Source organism: Vipera berus (genome assembly GCF_964194415.1).
Source record: "Vipera berus genome assembly, chromosome: 2".
NCBI lineage: Eukaryota > Metazoa > Chordata > Lepidosauria > Squamata > Viperidae > Vipera > Vipera berus.
In genome coordinates, this window is record NC_138203.1 from 270,324,726 (window position 1) to 270,343,307 (window position 18,582).

General features: G+C 51.6%; 1 protein-coding gene across 4 annotated transcripts in view; it reads left to right on the top strand.

Moving 5' to 3' along the window:
* PRRC2A (proline rich coiled-coil 2A) overlaps positions 1 to 18,582 on the top strand; it is a 58,553-nt gene that overhangs the window by 37,603 nt on the left and 2,368 nt on the right. For 2 of the 4 annotated variants that reach the window (XM_081321984.1, XM_081321983.1), the window contains exons 15-31: positions 1,033 to 1,243; positions 1,874 to 3,959; positions 4,467 to 4,528; positions 5,611 to 5,861; positions 7,342 to 7,469; positions 7,584 to 7,713; positions 8,130 to 8,215; positions 9,061 to 9,306; positions 11,907 to 12,095; positions 12,389 to 12,463; positions 13,430 to 13,613; positions 13,701 to 13,753; positions 13,950 to 14,038; positions 14,185 to 14,443; positions 17,059 to 17,157; positions 17,261 to 17,491; positions 17,579 to 17,667. In XM_081321984.1, the coding sequence (XP_081178110.1) occupies positions 1,033 to 1,243; positions 1,874 to 3,959; positions 4,467 to 4,528; positions 5,611 to 5,861; positions 7,342 to 7,469; positions 7,584 to 7,713; positions 8,130 to 8,215; positions 9,061 to 9,306; positions 11,907 to 12,095; positions 12,389 to 12,463; positions 13,430 to 13,613; positions 13,701 to 13,753; positions 13,950 to 14,038; positions 14,185 to 14,443; positions 17,059 to 17,157; positions 17,261 to 17,491; positions 17,579 to 17,667 (4,468 nt within the window). The remainder of the gene's footprint in view (positions 1 to 1,032; positions 1,244 to 1,873; positions 3,960 to 4,466; positions 4,529 to 5,610; positions 5,862 to 7,341; positions 7,470 to 7,583; positions 7,714 to 8,129; positions 8,216 to 9,060; positions 9,307 to 11,906; positions 12,096 to 12,388; positions 12,464 to 13,429; positions 13,614 to 13,700; positions 13,754 to 13,949; positions 14,039 to 14,184; positions 14,444 to 17,058; positions 17,158 to 17,260; positions 17,492 to 17,578; positions 17,668 to 18,582) is intronic. The other 2 variants (XM_081321986.1, XM_081321985.1) reach the window with 1 other exon arrangement.

Consider the following 18,582-nt stretch of genomic DNA (forward strand, 5'->3'; position numbering starts at 1 on the left):
TGCATTCTAACCACTGCGCCACACGGATCGTGGTGCAGTGATTGGATTTAAAACGGGGGGGTCCCCAACCCCCAGGCTGCAGCTCGCTATCGGGCTACAGAAGCAACGGGTACGTATACGTACACGTCCACTTGCACATATAGCAGGTGTTCTGTTCCCCCTCCCTCAAGGTACAAACAGACAAGATTCACAAGGGTTAATTATTTATAATACAATATAATTGCTATCCGATAAAGCCTTGGCAGCAAGATACCCATTCAGCCAAAAATAAGCTAGTTATCTCAAACGTTCGCTGAAATTAGATAACTGCCAAACAATTAATCCAAGGAAGTCCAGGCAAGCAAACCAAAAGCAGAAGTGAATAAGCGTTGTCACGAATCCAGACCAGGGTTGCACACAGGTAGAAAAATCCAACTTGAGTTTCAAAGACGTGACCAGAAGCTGTTTGAATTATTGTTTGTCACAAAGTTCTGAGAGCAACCACACACCCTTTTGTACCTTGTGGGGTGTGGCTCAGTGACTCAGCTAATCCCTGGCCCTCCTACTCTTCCTACGCTGCTGTAAACACTTGGCCCTGCGTCTTTCTCGGGGGTCTAGCCATGATTCATCTTCGCTAGTCTGTATCTGCTGCAGCTGTTCGGGCTCATTCCCAGCCTGGCTAATTACAGGCTGCTCCTGTCGGCCTTCAGATGGAGACGGAGGCCTTGCCAGAGAGGAGGGCCCTGGAGAGGGAGGCCTTGCCAGTTCCTCCCCATCATCCTCAGAGTCCTCTTCCTCAGTTAGGACAGGTTCAGGGGTCGGGGCCACAACAGCAGGTGAGCATGCGCACGGGGCTCCATTTGCGTGAGCTGCAGGCACAGGTGCCCGCCACTTGCACAAAAGGAGGTGCACGAGCTCAACCCACCACCCACGTGGAATCCCCCCCGCCCACCAGCTGTCAAAGCCGGAAAGGTTGGAGACCGCTGATTTAGAAGACTACACGGGGAATTAGATCTGACTTGTGTACAGCTGCTGCCCTTTCTCTCCCCTCAGGTCTTCTGCCCCGTGAGCGATCAGACAGCGGGGGCTCCAACTCAGAGCAGTTTGACCGCCATCCTCCCATCCTTCGCGAGCGTGGAACGCCACCTGTTGATCCCAAACTAGCCTGGGCTGGAGATGTCTTCACCAATGCCCCTCCTAGCGTCGACTCACGGTCTCCGGCAGGATCGCTTCGACAACAGGATGAAGAGGAGAAAGGGTTAAGGTGAGGAACCTTGAGAAGATTTTTTTGAGGGGGGCTGCTTGGATGCAGGAATGAGGGAGGCAGATAAATTAATAATCCTGCCTTGTACAGTAACTTCATTTTTTTTTGTTATTGGAACCACATCGGGAAATGAAGGAAATTCACACTTGTATGCCTCATCCCCAAAGACATCAGTTTTTGAATCTCCATTCCTGTTCCTTACACCTCTTGCATGAAACAGGAGAGTTGATGAGGAGACAGAGGAAGGCAGATGGCCCGGCTTGAGGCTGCTCCTTTTTAAAAAAAAAAATTATTTGTCAAAACAGAAATTATAAATTTGAACAAACAAAATAAGAAATTCAAAACGTGACAGAGACAAGAGGCACACTAGTGCGTTTATACACGCCTCCTAAACCTGGAGTGAGGTCCGCAGAAATTAAGCTATAATTGAAACTCTGGAAGTAAATGGCTGGGAAAGCTGACTCAGGCAAGACATTCCAGACTTTGACAATTCAGTGACAAAAAATTGAGTTTTTTTACAATCGAGCTTAGAGCAGTTTCTCGTGTACTACTGAATATACTGCTTTTATTACAGAAATCAACCACTTAATTGACTTCTGTAATAGAACATGTACTTGATGACTTTTTCAGGAGTGAGACACCGCCTGTTCGCCTCCGTGATGCTGTCACCCCTCAGCCATACATGGGGAACTACCAGGGTTTCTCAGAAAATGGCAACCCTACACCATTGCATCGCTTCCCCATGGACGAGTCCCCACGGCCAGGAGGGCCCTGGCAAGCTAGCATGCCTCTGGCATCACCGGCAGAAGTGAACAGAAATGGACGCCCAGAGCCCCAAATCCAGACGCCTCGCAAAAGTGAAGACGAACCACAGTTGCTCCATCGTGACCTCCCAGAAGAGGTCAAATCGGTGGAGCCTCTGGTCATTCGTCCCATAGTAGCAAAAAAGCCTCCTTCTGAACAGCCAAAAGAGGAGACCCCGGTCAAAGAGGAAATCATACGGCGGGTTGAAAGGACCCCGCGGCAGCAGCATGAATTCCATAAGCAGCCACGGCGTGAGCCCAAAACAGAGACACGTTGGGGTCCTCGTCCTGGCAGCAGCCGGAAAATTGAAGACATTTCTGGAGACAAGACTCCACGCCGAGCTGGACCCATTAAGAAACCGCCACCCCCTAAGGAGATAAAAGATGAAGCTGACGATGCGCGTACTGGAGGAAAGGCCAAGGAGAGTGGAGAGGCAGTGAGTAGTAAGCCAGAACCATCTAAAGAGTCTCCAAAACCGGGCAAGGAGAACAAAGCCAAGCCAGTGGTCAACGGTGGAACAGTGATGCCCCCCAAAGAGCAGCAACAGCAGCAGCAACAGGGCACACTGTCGCCAAACCGCCGGCGGCGAGAAGGCCCTTACGAGCGTGGTGGCTATGCTGGCCGTGGCCGGGCAAGGGGGCGAGGAGAGTATTTTGCCCGAGGACGGGGCTTCCGAGGTGCTTACAGTGGCCGTGGTCGAGGCGGCCGGGGAAGAAGCCGAGAGTTTCGTAGCTACCGTGAGCCCTTCTATCGACTTGATGATGGGCCTGGTAAATCTACGGGGCCCGGCTCCAATTTCCGTCCTCGCAACACCAGCGAGACGCGGAGTGAAGGATCTGAATATGAAGAGATCCCGAAACGGCGACGTCAACGGGGGTCTGAGACAGGAAGTGAGACACACGAGAGTGCCAGCGATGTGGCCCATTCAGACAAGGAGATGACCAAAGAACCAGCCCCTAGCCAGCGTAACCGAGGCCCGCCAATGACGCCAACGGCAGCGCCCCCTTCCCAGCCCCCCGGTTTGCCTCGATTTCATGACAAGATGCCCCCACGCCTCTCAGATCCCGGAGCCCGTAGTGGGCGTGTCTTCACTCCTCGGGGCGTACCTTCTCGTCGTGGCCGAGGAGGCGGCCGGGCTCCCCCTGGTGGATGGAGCCCCCCATCTAAGCCCCAACCCAACAAGAAATCAGAAAAGCAACAAGAAGCGGCTCTGGAATCTTCAGTGAAGGAAAAAGCACCCTCGGGACCACCCCCGATGACCCCGGAAGATACCGGCAGCTTTCAAGCCTCCCCTAAACAAACTCCCCTGGGCCCCAACTCCGATCGTGGCTTTGACCGACCACCTCGGCGACGGCGCCACGGCCGTTCTCAGCAACAGGACAAGCCACCTCGATTCCGGAGGCTGAAACAGGAACGGGAGAACGCGGCCCGACTCAACGGTGAGCAGAGGGCGGGTCAGCCTTTCTCCCCGGCACCTTCCGTCTCCGTCCCAGAGGAAACGACTGCCCGTAGAGCGGCTGGCACAAAGTCTCCGGATTTGTCCAACCAGAACTCTGACCAGGCCAATGAGGAGTGGGAGACGGCTTCGGAGAGCAGTGATTTCACAGAGCGCCGTGGCGGCGGGGAGAAAGAGCCGGCGCCCGGCGGGCCTCCCCCCACGGCCTTCCTGAAAGGGGGTTGCTCCACCATGCCTTCCGTCGGGGGGCGTCCCTCTACCAATGAGCTCAGCTTAGCCCAGAAGAAGGAAATGTCCAAACGCAGCTTCTCCAGCCAACGGCCTGGCATGGACCGACAGAACCGGCGCGCCAACCCTGGCCCGGGAGGAGGAGGCAAAGCTGGCCGTGGAGGGAGCGGCAGCGGTCGCAGCGGAGGGGATAAAAGAAGCTGGCCCTCTCCCAAGAATCGCAGGCAAGTCCTGGAGAGGGGGTGGGGGTGGGGTGGTAAAACCTTGTGAGAAGGGTGGGTGGGAGATGAATCCTACATTAGGTGAGGCGGGTGAGAGGAGAGCCCACAGCAAAGCGTGGAATTCAAGTGGGATGTTGTGATTTGAAAGGTTCAGGTTGTCTTAAGGCAGCATAGCCTCCGCCACCATTTCCAGCTAAGCCGCTGTCCTAAAAGCTTTGTTGGGCTACATTTCCCATTCCAGTGGTACCTCAGTACTCATCATTAATTGGTTCCAGGAGGCGCAACGACAACCAAAAACGATGAGTACCGGACAGATTTATTTATTTTTTTCCCCCATAAAAGAATAATGTAGTGAGTCACAAGGCAGCCGACAACAACGAATTCTAGCTTGCGCGTCGAGTATCAAAACGAGCAGTATCGGGACAGAAATTTTGCGTCCAAATTACGTTGGGTACCAAATGTGATGGAGTTTCAAAGCAGTTGAGTACTAAGGTACCATTGTATTTCCAGGCAGCCTGGTTGTCCTGGCCAGGAACGATGGGAGTTGCAGTCCAACCTTACCTGGCTGGTTATCAGGTTGGTGAAAGGATTATCGGCAGCGATCGGTAGTGTGACGCACACTCAGTTAAGCTGCAGTTGCAGTTTTTGTTTGTACTGTTTTTATCTTTCAAAAAATGTTATAGCGTGTAGAAGCATTAAAAACGTTTAAGGCGTAACAAATGTCAGTGCAAAGAAATTAAAAATCAGCAAGGTTGCCACGCTTGGAGAAAGCGTCTCCTCCTATTAGGAGCAAAAAAAAAAAAAAAGAGCGTTCAGATACACGCTCTTCCTCTCACTATTCCACCTGTCTCCCCTAGTCCCACAATAAAATATAAATGTATTCTTCGGTAGACGGCCTTAGTTGCCAGGCCTGGTTATGCCTAGTGACTAAAATACCGCACACCCAATTCACGTCCAGTTCAAGTAGCCACGTTTGAAAGCCTCGGCTCTTGTTTAGGGAATGCTTTGATGGAGGACGGTCCACAATCCTTTTTCCGTATTGATTAAACTCCAGTATAATCTCCTTGACAAAAGCCAGGGCTTTTTTTTCTCATAGAACGCTCAGAACGGAGTTCCGGCACCTTTTTTGGATGGAACCTTGTAGGGTAGGCAAGGCGGGTTGTATGACGTGTGAGTTCCGGCACCTTTTTCTTTTACAAAAAAAGTACTGACAAAAGCTAACTGTAACCAGCTAGTCCTCACCTCATCAGTGCCTTCAACATAAGCACCAAAATGTCTTGTGCTTGAATGTCCCCCTTTCCCCCCCCCCACAAATAAGCCACCCTGAGGCTATCCACTCCCCTTTCAAGGAATTTATCCTAAAATCCGTAGCCGTTTGCCAGTTTGTCATCCTATTTTTGGTGTTCAGAAAAATCCTTTGGCTGACAGGCTCTGGATCAAGAACAAGTCCCTTTCTTGAGAGAAGACCCACGGAGGGAGAAATTGAGAAAGGGGGGGCTCGTCCATCACAGGCATAGAGGGGGGAAAAAAAGTCTTTGGCCCCAAATGGAAGGGAGGATGTTTTGAAGTTGGAGGGTGGCCTAGTGTGGACACTCCTTCCTTTTCTGCCTTCTGTTTTGTAATGTTTCCATCAATCACCATTTTGCTCCCCTCTCTAGCCGAAACACGGACGATCACTCGCCTGGCTTGAGCCTTCCTCCTGCTCCTACTACCAGCACAGTGTATCGTTTGGATCGCGTCATTCACAGCGACCCAGCTGGCATCCAGCAGGCTCTAGCCGAACTGGGCAGCCGCCACACAAAACCCGCCTCCCCTGGCCCGGCTCAGCCATCCTTCCTCGGATCCGGAAGTGGGAGCGCTTCAGGCCTCCCGTTGGGCTGCTTTGAGAATAGGAGTGGTGGCAGCACAGGTAACGTGGGACCCTCTTAAGCCGAAGCTCGGAAAAAGAGGAAGAAAAAAAATCTATAATTTGCTAAATGCCTATGGAGATTCTCAAGTCGTCCCAAAGGTGCTTTTTTCCAAAAGGCAACTGGATTTTCTTGGTTGTTTCCCCCCCCCCCCTTGAAATCGTTTCGCTTCTCATCCAAGAATCTTCTTCAGTGAACTGAAGAAGCTTCTTGGATGAGAAGAAAAGAAATCGAGAAAGTCCAGTTGCCTTTTGGAAAGCTCCTTTGGGACTATATCATTTCCCAGTTGGCAAGAATACCAGTTTGCCCAGGAATTGTGTGCTCAGGCCACGGGATGCGGAGGAAAAGCATTTTCTTTGTTTGCTAGCGTTTCCTGATTATCGTTTTAATAATCCCATTGTAATCGATGAGATTACACCGTGGGGGAAAAACAAACTCGGGATGCTCGTGGTAGCTGTTAAAATTAAGTTCAAAGGTTGCTAATTTTTATTTTATTTTTTTTATTTTATTTTAATTCCATTTATATCCCGCCCTTCTCCGAAGACTCAGGGCGGCTTACAAGCTTAGCAGTAGCCTTCATTCTATGTATATGCCTGCTTATTAGGGCTTTCACACACACACACCCAAGCGGCATTATTACAAAGTCAGCTTAATTGCCCCCAACAATCTGGGTCCTCATTTTACCTACCTGGGAAGGATGGAAGGCTGAGTCAACCTTGAGCCTAGTGGGATGCGAACCTGCACTAATTGCAGGCAGCTGGTGTTACTTAAGGAGGCATTAGCCCACTGCTCCACCAAGCTTTCAAATGGAAGTTGCCAGGAAAACGATAATATTCTGGAGCTCCCATCTCTTTTCCTCTTTTGACAGTACATTTTTTAAAAGCTCATATGGTTTTTTATTTTTAATGGCAGACCTGGTTTCCCCAAGGCACAGAGCAAGCTTGGTTTTGCAGATTACTAATAATGGACGCTAGAATGGCTCATTGCCCTCTGTCTGCTGCCTCAACCACCAAAGTACTTCCATTCTTGGAGAAGTAAAATCTTATCAGCTTCCAGAGAGGGACAGAATTTGTATAAAATTTAAGACATTTCCAGACAATTAGAACAATTAATCGGTGCTCCCGACACTGGAGGTTTTCAAGAAAAGATTAGACAGCCATTTTTCCCAGAATGGTATAGGGCAGGGGTAGGCAACCTCGGCTCTTTTATGACTCATGGACTTCAACTCCCAGAATTCCTGAGTCAGCATAGCTGACTCAGGAATTCTGGGTGTTGAAGTCCATGAGTCATAAAAGAGCCGAGGTTGCCTACCCCTGGTATAGGGTCTCCTGCTTGGGCAAGGGGTTGGACTAGGAAGATCTCCAAGGTCCCTGCCAATTCTGGTGGTTTTAACCACCATCGTCTTTAATGTTGTTGCCTGATTCTCTCAGGTTTTGATTGGAATCCCTGTCTCCCCCCTCCTCCTCCTCCTCCTCCGTTCAGATTCCTGCTTCCTGGACAAGAACCAGCTTCTCCGTTCCGGCGGTGCTTCTCTGAAGGAACCTGGCACGGGAAGTGGCTTTGGTGCAAAACGCCGTGACCGGCCTCGCAAGCAAGATCTTTTGCAGCAGGCAAGCAGGTTTTTCTCACCCTAGCCTAGGACAAAATTGAGGAAGAGAGAGAGAGAGAAGCATTCGGCTTAGACACTTAGGGATAACTCTGATACCATTCCCCACCTCTCACAGGAGCCCCTGAGCTTTCCCAGTGGGCCAGGTTTCGCCCCCTCCAAAGAAGAGACGCCAGGGGAGCCTCTCGGCAGGAGCGTGCCAGTGTCAGAAGGCCTAGCCCCACAGATCTGGAACCGTCTGAATTCTAGTAAGTTCATTTGTTTGGAGGAGAGGATAGGGGAGGATTGAGGTTGGAGCGATGTCTTGGTGGCCAGCGTATACAGGCAGCTCTAGCAGTGATGGACCATCCTTTGGACCAGAACAAACCTGATCATACCAGTTAGAGGTGTGTCTGTATAGGTATGTTGTTGTTGTTGTTTTAAGTCTATTTTGTCAGCTGTTCTTTGGGCAGTCTGGATAGGTATTTGGCAAGGAACAGGCAAGGAGTGTCTATGGCCCTTGGGCATCAGATGTATGGCAACGTTCACGTGGGTTGAAAATAAAACGCTTCTTATGAGCCGGAACAAGTCTGTTAAGTTTGGATAAGGTGAGCCTTCTTGAAGGCTTCTTAAAAGTTGTAGAGAAGCTCCACACACCAATTGCCCTTGTACTTCATTCAATCAGACACTCCCCGGAAAAGCTACCGTCCTGCCTCTGTAGAACCATGGATTGACCCACTGAACGCCTTTGAAGAGGCTGCTAGTACAGAGGTGAGAGCTGGTCTATCTCTGCTGAAGGGGTGGGGAGGCATGTGCATGAGAGAGCAGAACCGATGTTAAGATTAGATTAGATTAGATTAGACTAGATAGAGATAGATAGATAGATAACCTTTATTGCCATTTTTTTTACTGTGGGCACAATGGCACACGTTAAAAAATGAAATTTAGTTGCCCGCTCTCAAAGTGTACACATACATAACACATTTAAACACACTATATACAACATATGTATAGACTTACACAGTGCTTTTTTTTGTAAAAGAAAAAGGTGCCGGAACACACACATGTCATACAACCCGCCTTGTCTACCCTACAAGGTTCCATCCAAAAAAGGTGCCGGAACTCCCGTTCTGAGCGTTCTATGAGAAAAAAAAGCCCTGGACCTACTACACCCTTAGATATAAGTAACATATAAATATTAATCACTGTCCCACCTTGAATACATAACGGAAGGAGGAAGCTTGAGAGTTCACAAGGTTAATGGTGTATAGCACAAAACTGTGACTGAATCTGGATGTTCTGCTTCGGATACCACGGAGCCTCCTCCTCCCGGAAGGTAACAAGGAAAACAGGTCGTGAAGAGGATGCGTCGCGTCCCAGACAATCTTGCAGACCCTGCTCAAGCAACGCTTCTGGGCTATGTCCTGGATGGGAGGGAGGGAACCGCCAATGATCTTTTCGGCCATCCTCACCACTCTGCACCGGCCTTCCTGACTGAAGCAGTGATGCTTCCAAACCAGACTGTGATGCAGTACGACAGGCAGAGTTTGTTCTCGGCTTCCGTTTTAATCCTTAAACCCTCCTATCCCCTCCTGAATCCCATTGGCCTCTTTTAGATGAGCCTGTCTGACAGCGGTGTGGACCTTAGTAGTGACTCACAGGTCTCCTCGGCCACCTGCAGCCAACGCAGCTCTCCGGATGGGGGCCTGAAAGCCACACCGGATGCCGCCACCAAGCAGGGTGGAGCCGTTGGCAAAAGTAAGGATGACACCTTGGCCACTGATCCAGAAGGAACGGACGCAAAGGAACAAAGGAGGAGGCCACCGCCAGCCAGAGACTCCAGTTTGCTCAAGGACAAGAAGGTACAACGTTCATTCTTGGGTAGCTGGGAATTTTTTTTTTGATACTTGACCCTTCGTTCTGCCTCTGCCACAAGGGTGACCTTGATGGCTTCCGACAAGAGTTATATTTGTAAACATTCTGCCATCTAGGTCTTAATTTGTGTTGTTCTTCTGACACGATTAGTTAAGCTATGCTTATTGGACGTGGAAGACACACCCTGCCTCTATTTTTACTCTGTTCTAGTTAACCCCAGGGACGCAGTGGCTCAGTGGGTTAGGACGCTGAGCTTGTTGATCAGAAGGTCGGCAGTTTGGTGGGTCGAATCCTGAGTGCCGCGTAACAGAGTGAGCGCCTGTTACTCGTCCCAGCTTCTGCCAACCTAGCAGTTCGAAAGCACGTAAAAATGCAAGTAGAAAAATAGGGACCACTACGGTGGGAAGGTAACAGCGTTCCGTGCGCCTTTGGCGTCCAGTCATGCTGGCCACATGACCACGGAGATGTCCTCGGACAAGCGCTGGCTCTTCGGCTTTGAAACGGAGATGAGCACTGGCCCCTAGAGTCGGAAACAACTAGCACACATGTGCGGGGGAACCTTTACCTTTTTTTTTTTAGTTAACGCCAGTTAGGCTCAGTCTTTAAGAGTCAGATGTTCTACCTTTGCTGCTTCAGGCACTGTGATAAGACAAGTTGGCCTTGCAACTACCGAGATCCCAAGCTATGTAGGTCCAAGCCAGCACTTTGAATTGCAGCCAGAAACCTCTTTTGATAAACAATACAAGGCCTGAAGCAAGAAGTATCATCAGGCTGCTGCGTTTTTCAGCCATTACGTTATCGGGGGTAGCTTCATTGCAGTAGTCTAGTCAAGTAATGAGGAGACAGTTCATTGCTCGGAGGCCCTTGCAGTCCAGCTAACTAGGACCTTTAACTATGTTGCATCGGCCCCACGCATCCCTCTACCTTCCTCCTAGGAACTATTTTTTTCTAGTTTTGCAAATTGCTGGACATCACCTCGCACCCCTTTGTGCTTGTCTTTGCATCCTCAAGTGTAGAAATATCTCTCTAAATAAAATTCAGTGACCATGATGCTTGGCGTATAGTGGTGGAGGCAGAGCTGTTGCTTTTGCAAAATATTTGCAGCCCTGAAGTAAGATGTCAGATTTACTTGCGGTAAGCATTTCCAAGGGTTACCGTGTTACGTCTGACTCTGAAGCCTGCCACCTCTCCCCTTTTAAGATTCTCCCTTTCTGGGGCTTCAAGAAAGACGATCTTACGAAGCTGGTCTGCCAGAGACAGAGGTGTGATAACTTCTCTGAGCATCAGAAATTTCATGGGATATTCTGAACTTGATCTGGTTGAAGCCAGTTTGCCTCTCCGTCATTTTTTCCAGTGGAGGTGGAGTGGAGATCAGGGTACCTTCATCAGAACTTGTGAGGGGTAGCTGGGTGTGTCTTGGGTAACTTGTGAGGTGAATACAGGTAGTCCTCGAGTTGCAACAGCTCATTGAGTGACCGTTTGAAGTTACGGTGGCATTGGGAAAAAGTGACTTGTGACCCTTTTTCACCCTTAATGACTGTAGCATTCCCCCTGGTCACATGACCAAAATTTGGATGCTTGGCAACTGACTCCTATTTCTATGATGGTTGAAGTGTCCCAGGGTCACGCGATCCCCTTTTGCGACCACCTGACTAAGCAAAGTCAAATTCACTTAACAATCTTGTTACTAACTTAACTACCGTATACTTACTTTCTGTTCCAGCCTGTGACTGGCCCTGTTTGTGTGTCAGGGACAACCCCTTTTTCCTTTTTACAGTCAATAGGCTAGAAAAAACCCAAATTTATTTACAGTTCAAACAAAAAAGCAACAGAATATTTCCTTCAAAAAAATGAATCAAGAGTCAACAAACAAGAGTTAAACAGAAGTAGCAAGAACAGACCAGGATTCCCTTAGAATGTCTCCAAATGGTTGCCTTCAGCAAACAGCCCTGCCCACACCTTCCCCTTTTATCATCAGTCCCAAGGCATGGCTTCTCACTGCCTTCTCCTCCTCTCACTGAGTTGCCTCATTGATTTTTTCTGCTCTGCTGGATTGCCTTCTGCTTCTAGCGTCTCTGAACAGATTCAGTTGTGACTCTTCTGAGTCCGACACCTCGTACTCACACAGCTGAGCCTCATGAGGAACATGACTGGAGGGGCCAGGCTGAGAGTCCTGCAGTGTGTCAGAGCCTCCCTCTGACACTGAAAGCTCTCCAAACCCCTCCTCCTCAGATTCATTGGACTCAGCTGCTGGGAGCACAGGCTGACACTGAAGCACAACAACTTAAGAACTGTGGCAAGGAAGGTCGTAAAATGGGCAAAATTCACAAGTGTCTCTTAGCAAGAGAAATGTTGGGCTCAATAGTGGTCCTAAATCGAGGACTACCTCTACTGGAGCCTTTGTCCAAATTGCAAGCGATTCTCTCCCCCCCCCCATTCAGCGAACAGGTGATGTTTCCAAGCTGCCTAGGTAGCTCTGTGGCGGCTTGAAAACATCAGCTATTCGCCGAACAAGGGGCTAGCTTGCAGTTCGCCTGCCTGCTAAGGTTAGTAAAGGTTTGCCTCATGGCTTTCCTCACTGCAACAGGTGAGCGGCTCCCCCGATCCTGTGCCCCGAGACCACCCTCCCCCTGGCGCTATTGGCACCGAGCGCTCCCAGCGGGCAGAGAAGGTCAAGGAGAGTACAGAGGGCCTGGGTGTTCTGAAGCCTGAACAGAGCCCCCAACTGGAGTCCCCAGGAGCCTGCCCACCCATCCAGTTTGGTGCCAGCGATAAGGTAGGTGTGAAAAGGGGGAGTGCCCGTGTTACCTGCATCCCAAGATTTCCTGTAGGCCAGGGGTCCCCGACCTTTTGGACAGCAAGGATGGGTCCCGTCAAGAGAGGGGGGTTGTTTTTCCCGCAGACCAGAGGGGGCGTGGTTTCACATACAGATGGGGCTTCGCTTGCTGGCGAGGCCCGGTTTCTGCTATGCTGCGGCCCGGTGCTGGTCCACGGCCATAGGCTATTGTTTGAAAACTCTGAGCAAAGAGTCCTTTGCTCAGACCTCAGCTGGGGACTTTGGCCTTTCAGGATGCCGATCTTCGCTTCATTGTGAGTGAAGTCCCGAAAACAGGTGAAGAGCTGCACCAGGCACTCGCCGAAGGGGTAAGTGGGGGTTAGCAGCATACGCTGCAGTCAGGAATAAAGAGGAGAGCTCCACGTGGCTTTCAAGCAGCGGGTACTCCCCGATGCACACAGCTTGAATTTGATTGCTAAAGGTTTGTGTAGACCAGTGGTGGCGAACCTATGGCATGGGTGCCAGAGCCGGCACTCAGAGTCCTCTCCGTGGGCACCCACGCCCTGCTCCAGAGGTGGCAACTGTCCCTCTTCAACCAGCCGCCTGCTAATTTGCCGAGGTCCCACGTGGCTGAATGCATCCCGGCGTGGCTGGTTTCCCTCCCCCCACACCCTGTCCCTCCTGGCCTCGCATGCTCTCCTTTTCCCAGGCACGACCCACTGCATCACCTCCTCAGCTGTTGGCCGACCATCCATCTCGGAGGCGTCTTCTTTGAACTGCTGGCAATGGGCTGCGGAGCCCCAGAGTGAGCCTGTCGAGGGGCTGGCAGGCTGCGGCTACTGACGGACACCGTTGGCCCCCATGCGCTCGCTGGCCTCTGTGTGCGGAGGTCGATGGTGTCAGGCAGCAGCTGCCCTGGCCCTTGCCTTGCCCCATGGCAGACACCCCCACCCTGCCTCGCCTCACCCCACAGGATGAGCCTCCTGCCTACCGCCCCACCTGCCAGAGACCACCTGGAGCTCCCTCGACCCTGCCCACCCCCGACAGGTGTCCCTCCCCATGATCAACATTGAGGTGGCCACACCCACCCAATCTTCCATGACCACCACAGCCACACCCACCCAGTGGGCCATGCCCACCTGGCAGCCAGCAATAAGTGGGTTTTGGGTTGCAGTTTGGGCACTCGGTCTCTAAAAGGTTCGCCACCACTGGTGTAGACATAGCAGTGGAATAAAAAATAAAGGGTGCAGTTGGGTTTGGATCGGAGGGAAGTGGAGAACTCGGCGATGACTCATCCTGTCTCCCAACGGCTTCCCTGTCTGCTCTCTCCACAGCTGGCCTCCGCTCCCCGAGAGTGGGAGCTGCTTCCCCCAGCCCCTCCTGTCCACAGGGCATCCCCCGAGATGCCTCCCAGTCGTTCCTTTGAGCCTCGGTCTTTCCCAGGAGCTCCAGCTGCCGCCACCGCCGCCGCCTCTTCCTGTTTGCACAGCTTCCCAGCAGACGCTCCCATCTTCTCAGGTAGGGGGGAGGGATGGGCTTGAGGACGCCAGGGACCCTCCAGGGGCCTGAATGCAGACTGGCTCCTGATGGTGTTTCTCTCCGCAGGTGAGAGGGGCCAGGGGCCACGTCTCTACCCGGAGCTGTTTTATGGGAACCAGGTAGCTACCTTGGCAGGTGGGGAGGCAGGATAGGAGGGAAGAATGCTTTCCTGGAAGGGAAGTGGGGATTGCGCACTGAGCGCAGACCAGTTAAAATAAAATATAAACCCACGCTGCTGGGGATGGGGGGGGGCATCTGTGCCGGCATCCGGTATCCTTGCCCTCTGACGGCATTTTATTCATCCTCTGGCTACAGCTCCCCAACGCCCAGCTCGAGTCCCAGCTACACAGCGCAAGTGGTGGCAGCAACTTCCGTCCAAGCACCCCGTCTGTGCACTCGTACAGGTACAGGCCGGCGGGAGGGTGGAGGGATAGGTGGATCCGGGGTGGGGATGGAGCAACGGATCCCTCCCGGTCGAGGGCCTGGAGGGTCAGGCCACAAATACGTAGTAGCTCTTTGTGCCAACTGAACCCAGATTCTTGCTCCCTAGGTCTCAGCACCTGTATCTCCAGCCCAGCCCAGCTCCTACTTCTCCAGCCCAGACGGCAGCGGGCGCAGTGCTTCCGAGCTCAGCCTTGCTCTCAGGAGTGGCCTTGAAGGGACAGTATGTGGAAATCGCCGCTCTGCAGGCAGCTGACCTGCCCAAACTTCCGGCTACAGGCTTGTTGTACCAGGCACCGCCTCCCTCCTTTATCTACAGCTCAGCCTTCTGCGGAAGCCAGTTGGCTCCTGAACAGGCCTTGCTTCAGGTAAATGGGGAAGTCATGCGAGACAACGAGCTACAGGTAGCCCTCAACTTAGGACTACAATGGGGATTTGGGGGGGGGGGAAACGGTTGCGAAGTGAGGCATCATGTGACTGCACCCGGTTTTACGACGTTTTTGCTAGGGTTGTTAAGCAAGACATCGCAGGACCAGGACTGCCGTCTCTTCCCTGCCAGCTTCCCCTTTGACTTTTCTTGTCAGAAGCTGGCCGGGAAGGTTGCAAATGGCGATCACGTGACTGCGGAACATAAATGTGCAGCGGTTGCCAAGCACTCGAATTATAAGCATGTGCGCTCTGATTATAACTGCAAGGATTGGATGTAAGTCGCCTACCGCTATGCTAACGTCAAGCTACAAGTTTCTAGAATTATTTTTTTTTAATCCCATTTATATCCCGCCCTTCTCCGAAGACTCAGGGCGGCTTACAATCTAAGAAGCACAAATCAATGTGCTTAGCAATAGCCTTCATTCTATATATATGCCTGCTTATTAGGGCTTTCGGGGGCCCCCAAGCGGCATTTTTACAAAATCAGCTTATTGCCCCCAACAATCTGGGTCCTCGTTTTACCTACCTGGGAAGGATGGAAGGCTGAGTCAACCTTGAGCCTGGTGGGATGCGAACCTGCACTAATTGCAGGCAGCTGGTGTTACTTAAGGAGGCATTAGCCCACTGCTCCACCAAGGCTCTAAAACTAAACAAAATGATTGTAAGTTGAGGACCACCGGTAATGGCAGAGTGGGCAGGAAACGGGGAAGAGCAGTCGTGAAGTTACTGAAGAAAGAGAGTTTACAGTGAGCTAGAATTCCAAACAGGAGACAGATTGGGACAGCGTAGCACTCATAAAACCAAGCAGACCTTTGAGTCACAGGAGAGTTTTGGCCAGCGCTTTCTCAGTGATGTGGTGCTCCTCAAATAACAGTGTCTACAAATGTAGCTTGCCCATTTCTCTTGATCTGAACTTGGTTTTATTTATACATTTAGCCCAACGGTCCCCAACCTTTGTGGGTTGCTGGACTTGCAGGGGGAGGGAGAGGAGATCCCGGCTGCGCGAGTACGGGGGGGGGCAGCGCACAGGTGCATGCACACGCAGCTCGACTCACCATGAGTCCACTTACATGCTTCCTACCCACAAGGAATCTGGGCGGCTTAACAGAAAAGCACTCGGGATAACACTGCAGTGAAGCAGAAATCAGCATTTGAAAGCGCCGTTCCCTGCTTTATAGCTCTGGTGTGAAAATGATTTCCTTTCCAGTCCTGCAGTCAAAGAAAAAGATCCAGCAAACAAAACTTCCAGGAGTTGCAGTCTGATTTTCCTGCTTGCTTTTGCCCCAAAGGGTGCCAATCTTAGTAGGACGACATTGGAGTGATTACTATGTCTTACCAGCATGTTGCCACATTTACCAGAGGAAGAGCTTTCCTTCAGTGGCTGAAAAGATTCCTTTGCCAAGTTTTTGACAACTGCATTTGGGATTCATATCTCGGCCCCCGCCGCCTCCTCCCCCCATTATCTTTTCAAAAGCAATCAGTAATAGGAGACCGGGCAGCACAAGAAATTGAAAGAGGAATTAAATCCTCTGGAAAATATATTGCTCGCTTTTTTTACTGAAGATGTGCAAAAGATTCTGTGCATAAAGCAGGGGTGTCAAATTCAATTTCATTGAGGGCCGCATCAGCATTGAGGCTGCCCTCAGGGGGCCGGGTGGGTGTGGCGTGGCCTACTGGGTGGGCGTGGCTAAAGTGCGTATGGCCTACTGGGTGGGCGTGGCCAGCTCTATATTGTTTGCATCAAGGGCGCCTATGGGGGCCTGGGCAGGAGTGGGACAGATCTGAGAGTCTCTGGCAGGAGGAGGGTCTCTGGGCCAGGGCCAAGACAGTGGGGGCCGTTCCCTCACTGTTTCCAGGATGGCTTCGCGGACCGCATGAAACCACTTGGCGGGGCGCCCCCGGGCCTTGTGTTTGACATGTCTGGCATAAAGCCTTACACATCTGAAATAACCACCTTCAAGTCCATGAATAGACATTTTGGTCCTTGTAAGGCAGCAGCCCCCAACCTTTTGGGCACCAGGGACCAGTTCCATGGAGAGCTTCTCTGTGTGTGTGTTTGTGTGTGTGTGTGTGTGTGTGTGTGGTTTCACGTGCTGCCTCCATCCTGTGGATGGAATTTCACTTGTTTGCGCAGCCCAGTTTCTGGCATGCTACGGAACAGGGCTAGTCTACGGACCGGGGGTTGGGGACTCCTAGCGTAAGGGGTTAAAATGACCCGATTCTTATTGCATGGTATAAAAAATCTTGACTCCATCAACTCTCCCATTTTCTATAGTCTCTCTCTCTCTCTCTCTTCCCCCCCCCCCCGATTCCAACGGGATTCAGTTTCCTGAAACTTGAAGGCCATTTTTATCTGTCCCTCTGAGGTAGAGCTGTGCTTGCTCAGCAGCCCATCATCTCGGTAAGGTTGTGGTCCCGCAAGGCAGTGGTCCCCACACCCAGTTTGGGTGCTTGCCCCAGCACCACTCCAGAAGAGTCTTTCCAAGTCCAGGTTTCTGTGATCTCGCCACCCGAGAAGCAGATGCCCCCTGACCTGCTCTTCTTTTTTCCACAGGTGCGCCAGGAACTCGCCTCCCCCTCCGAGTTCTACCCAGCCACACTGGGGCAAGGCAGCCAGAGCAATTTCCTGACGGCCCCAGGGCCTGCCCAACAGGTGAGGAGGGTGAGCTTTCTCTCGTGGAGATTCCCCCCCCCCCGACTCCCCGGGAAGGGCGTGAATGCAGCCTCCGCCTCTTCTCTTTCTGCTTCCGCCCCAGGTGCTCTTGCCAGTGGTGGAGCCCCCCCAGTTACCACCGGTGGTGAACTTTGGCTCTTTGCAACAAGCGCCCCCAGCTGCCGCTGCACCCCAGCCGCCGCCCCCACCGCCGCCTCCAATGCCTCTGGTTCCTGTGGCTGCCCAGGCACTCCGGCCACCGGGACAGCTGGCTGGGCGACTGGTGTCTCCAGCCATCCGAGCCTTTCCTCCCGGCGGAGTAGGACGGAATGAGGTAACAGGAGGGTTGTCCAAACGGGGCCTGTTGGGAAGGAAGGGATGCCTCCCACTCCCAGCTTCTAACAAGGCTCGTTTTCTTCAGCTTCACGCTCTGGAAATGAAATCGCTGGCAGATTACCGGAAACTTAACGGCCTGGGGTCTGTAGGTGCCCGACCCCCTTCTGGGAACAGGCAAGTACTATCTGTGTGTGTGTGTGTGAAATGATCTGTAGTTGAAGTGATCTGAATTCCCAAGACCACAAACGTATTTGTTCTTCCAGCTGGGTGAAGTTTTGAAAATGTATTGGGATTCCTCTGTCATTGTTCAGTTCCAGCCTACGACCGGCCCTGTTGGAATGTCAGGGACAACCCCCTTTTATAAACAATAGGCTGAAACTAATCCAACCAAATTTATTTGCAAAAGCTAAACGAAAAAGTTCAAACAAAAGTTTAAACAAATACAGACCAAGACTTTATCAGAAGCTCTTCAAACGGTTACCTTCAGCAACCAGCACCTCCCACACATTTCCCTTTTAAACAGCAGACTCAAGGCGTGGCTTCTCATTGCCTTCTCCTGAGTTGCCTCATTGCTTTCCTCTGCTCAGTTCTGCTAGATTGCCTCCTGCTCCTAGCATCCGTGAACAGAGCCAGCTGTGGATCGTCTTCTTCCAATCCTTCATGCTCACACAGCTGAGTCTGAGGAGGAACAAGAAGGAAGGGGCCTGGCTGAGAGTTCTGCAGTGCATCAGAACCTTCCTCTGACACCAAAGGCTCTCCAAACCCCTCCTCCTCCTCCTCCTCTTCAGAATTGTCCGACTCAGCTGCCGAATCCACAGGCTGACACTGAATCACAACAGTCATATCCCTTACTGGCCCAAGAGCCCTCCTGATCAAGGTCTGTTAGCTCTCAAGCGTGGGGGATGATGATGGTGGAAAAGGAGAATTTCAAACAGTAACTGAAGGAAGAAGTGTCACTGCGACTTCTTGCCTCGTTAGTTTTTCCCTGTATTACATCTGGGTGTAGCACAGATGGTTACCGGCGGGGGAATCCCAGTTCACCTGTGCAAATCCTTGCTTTGAAATGGATTGAAAAAGGGGTTCCTGCAA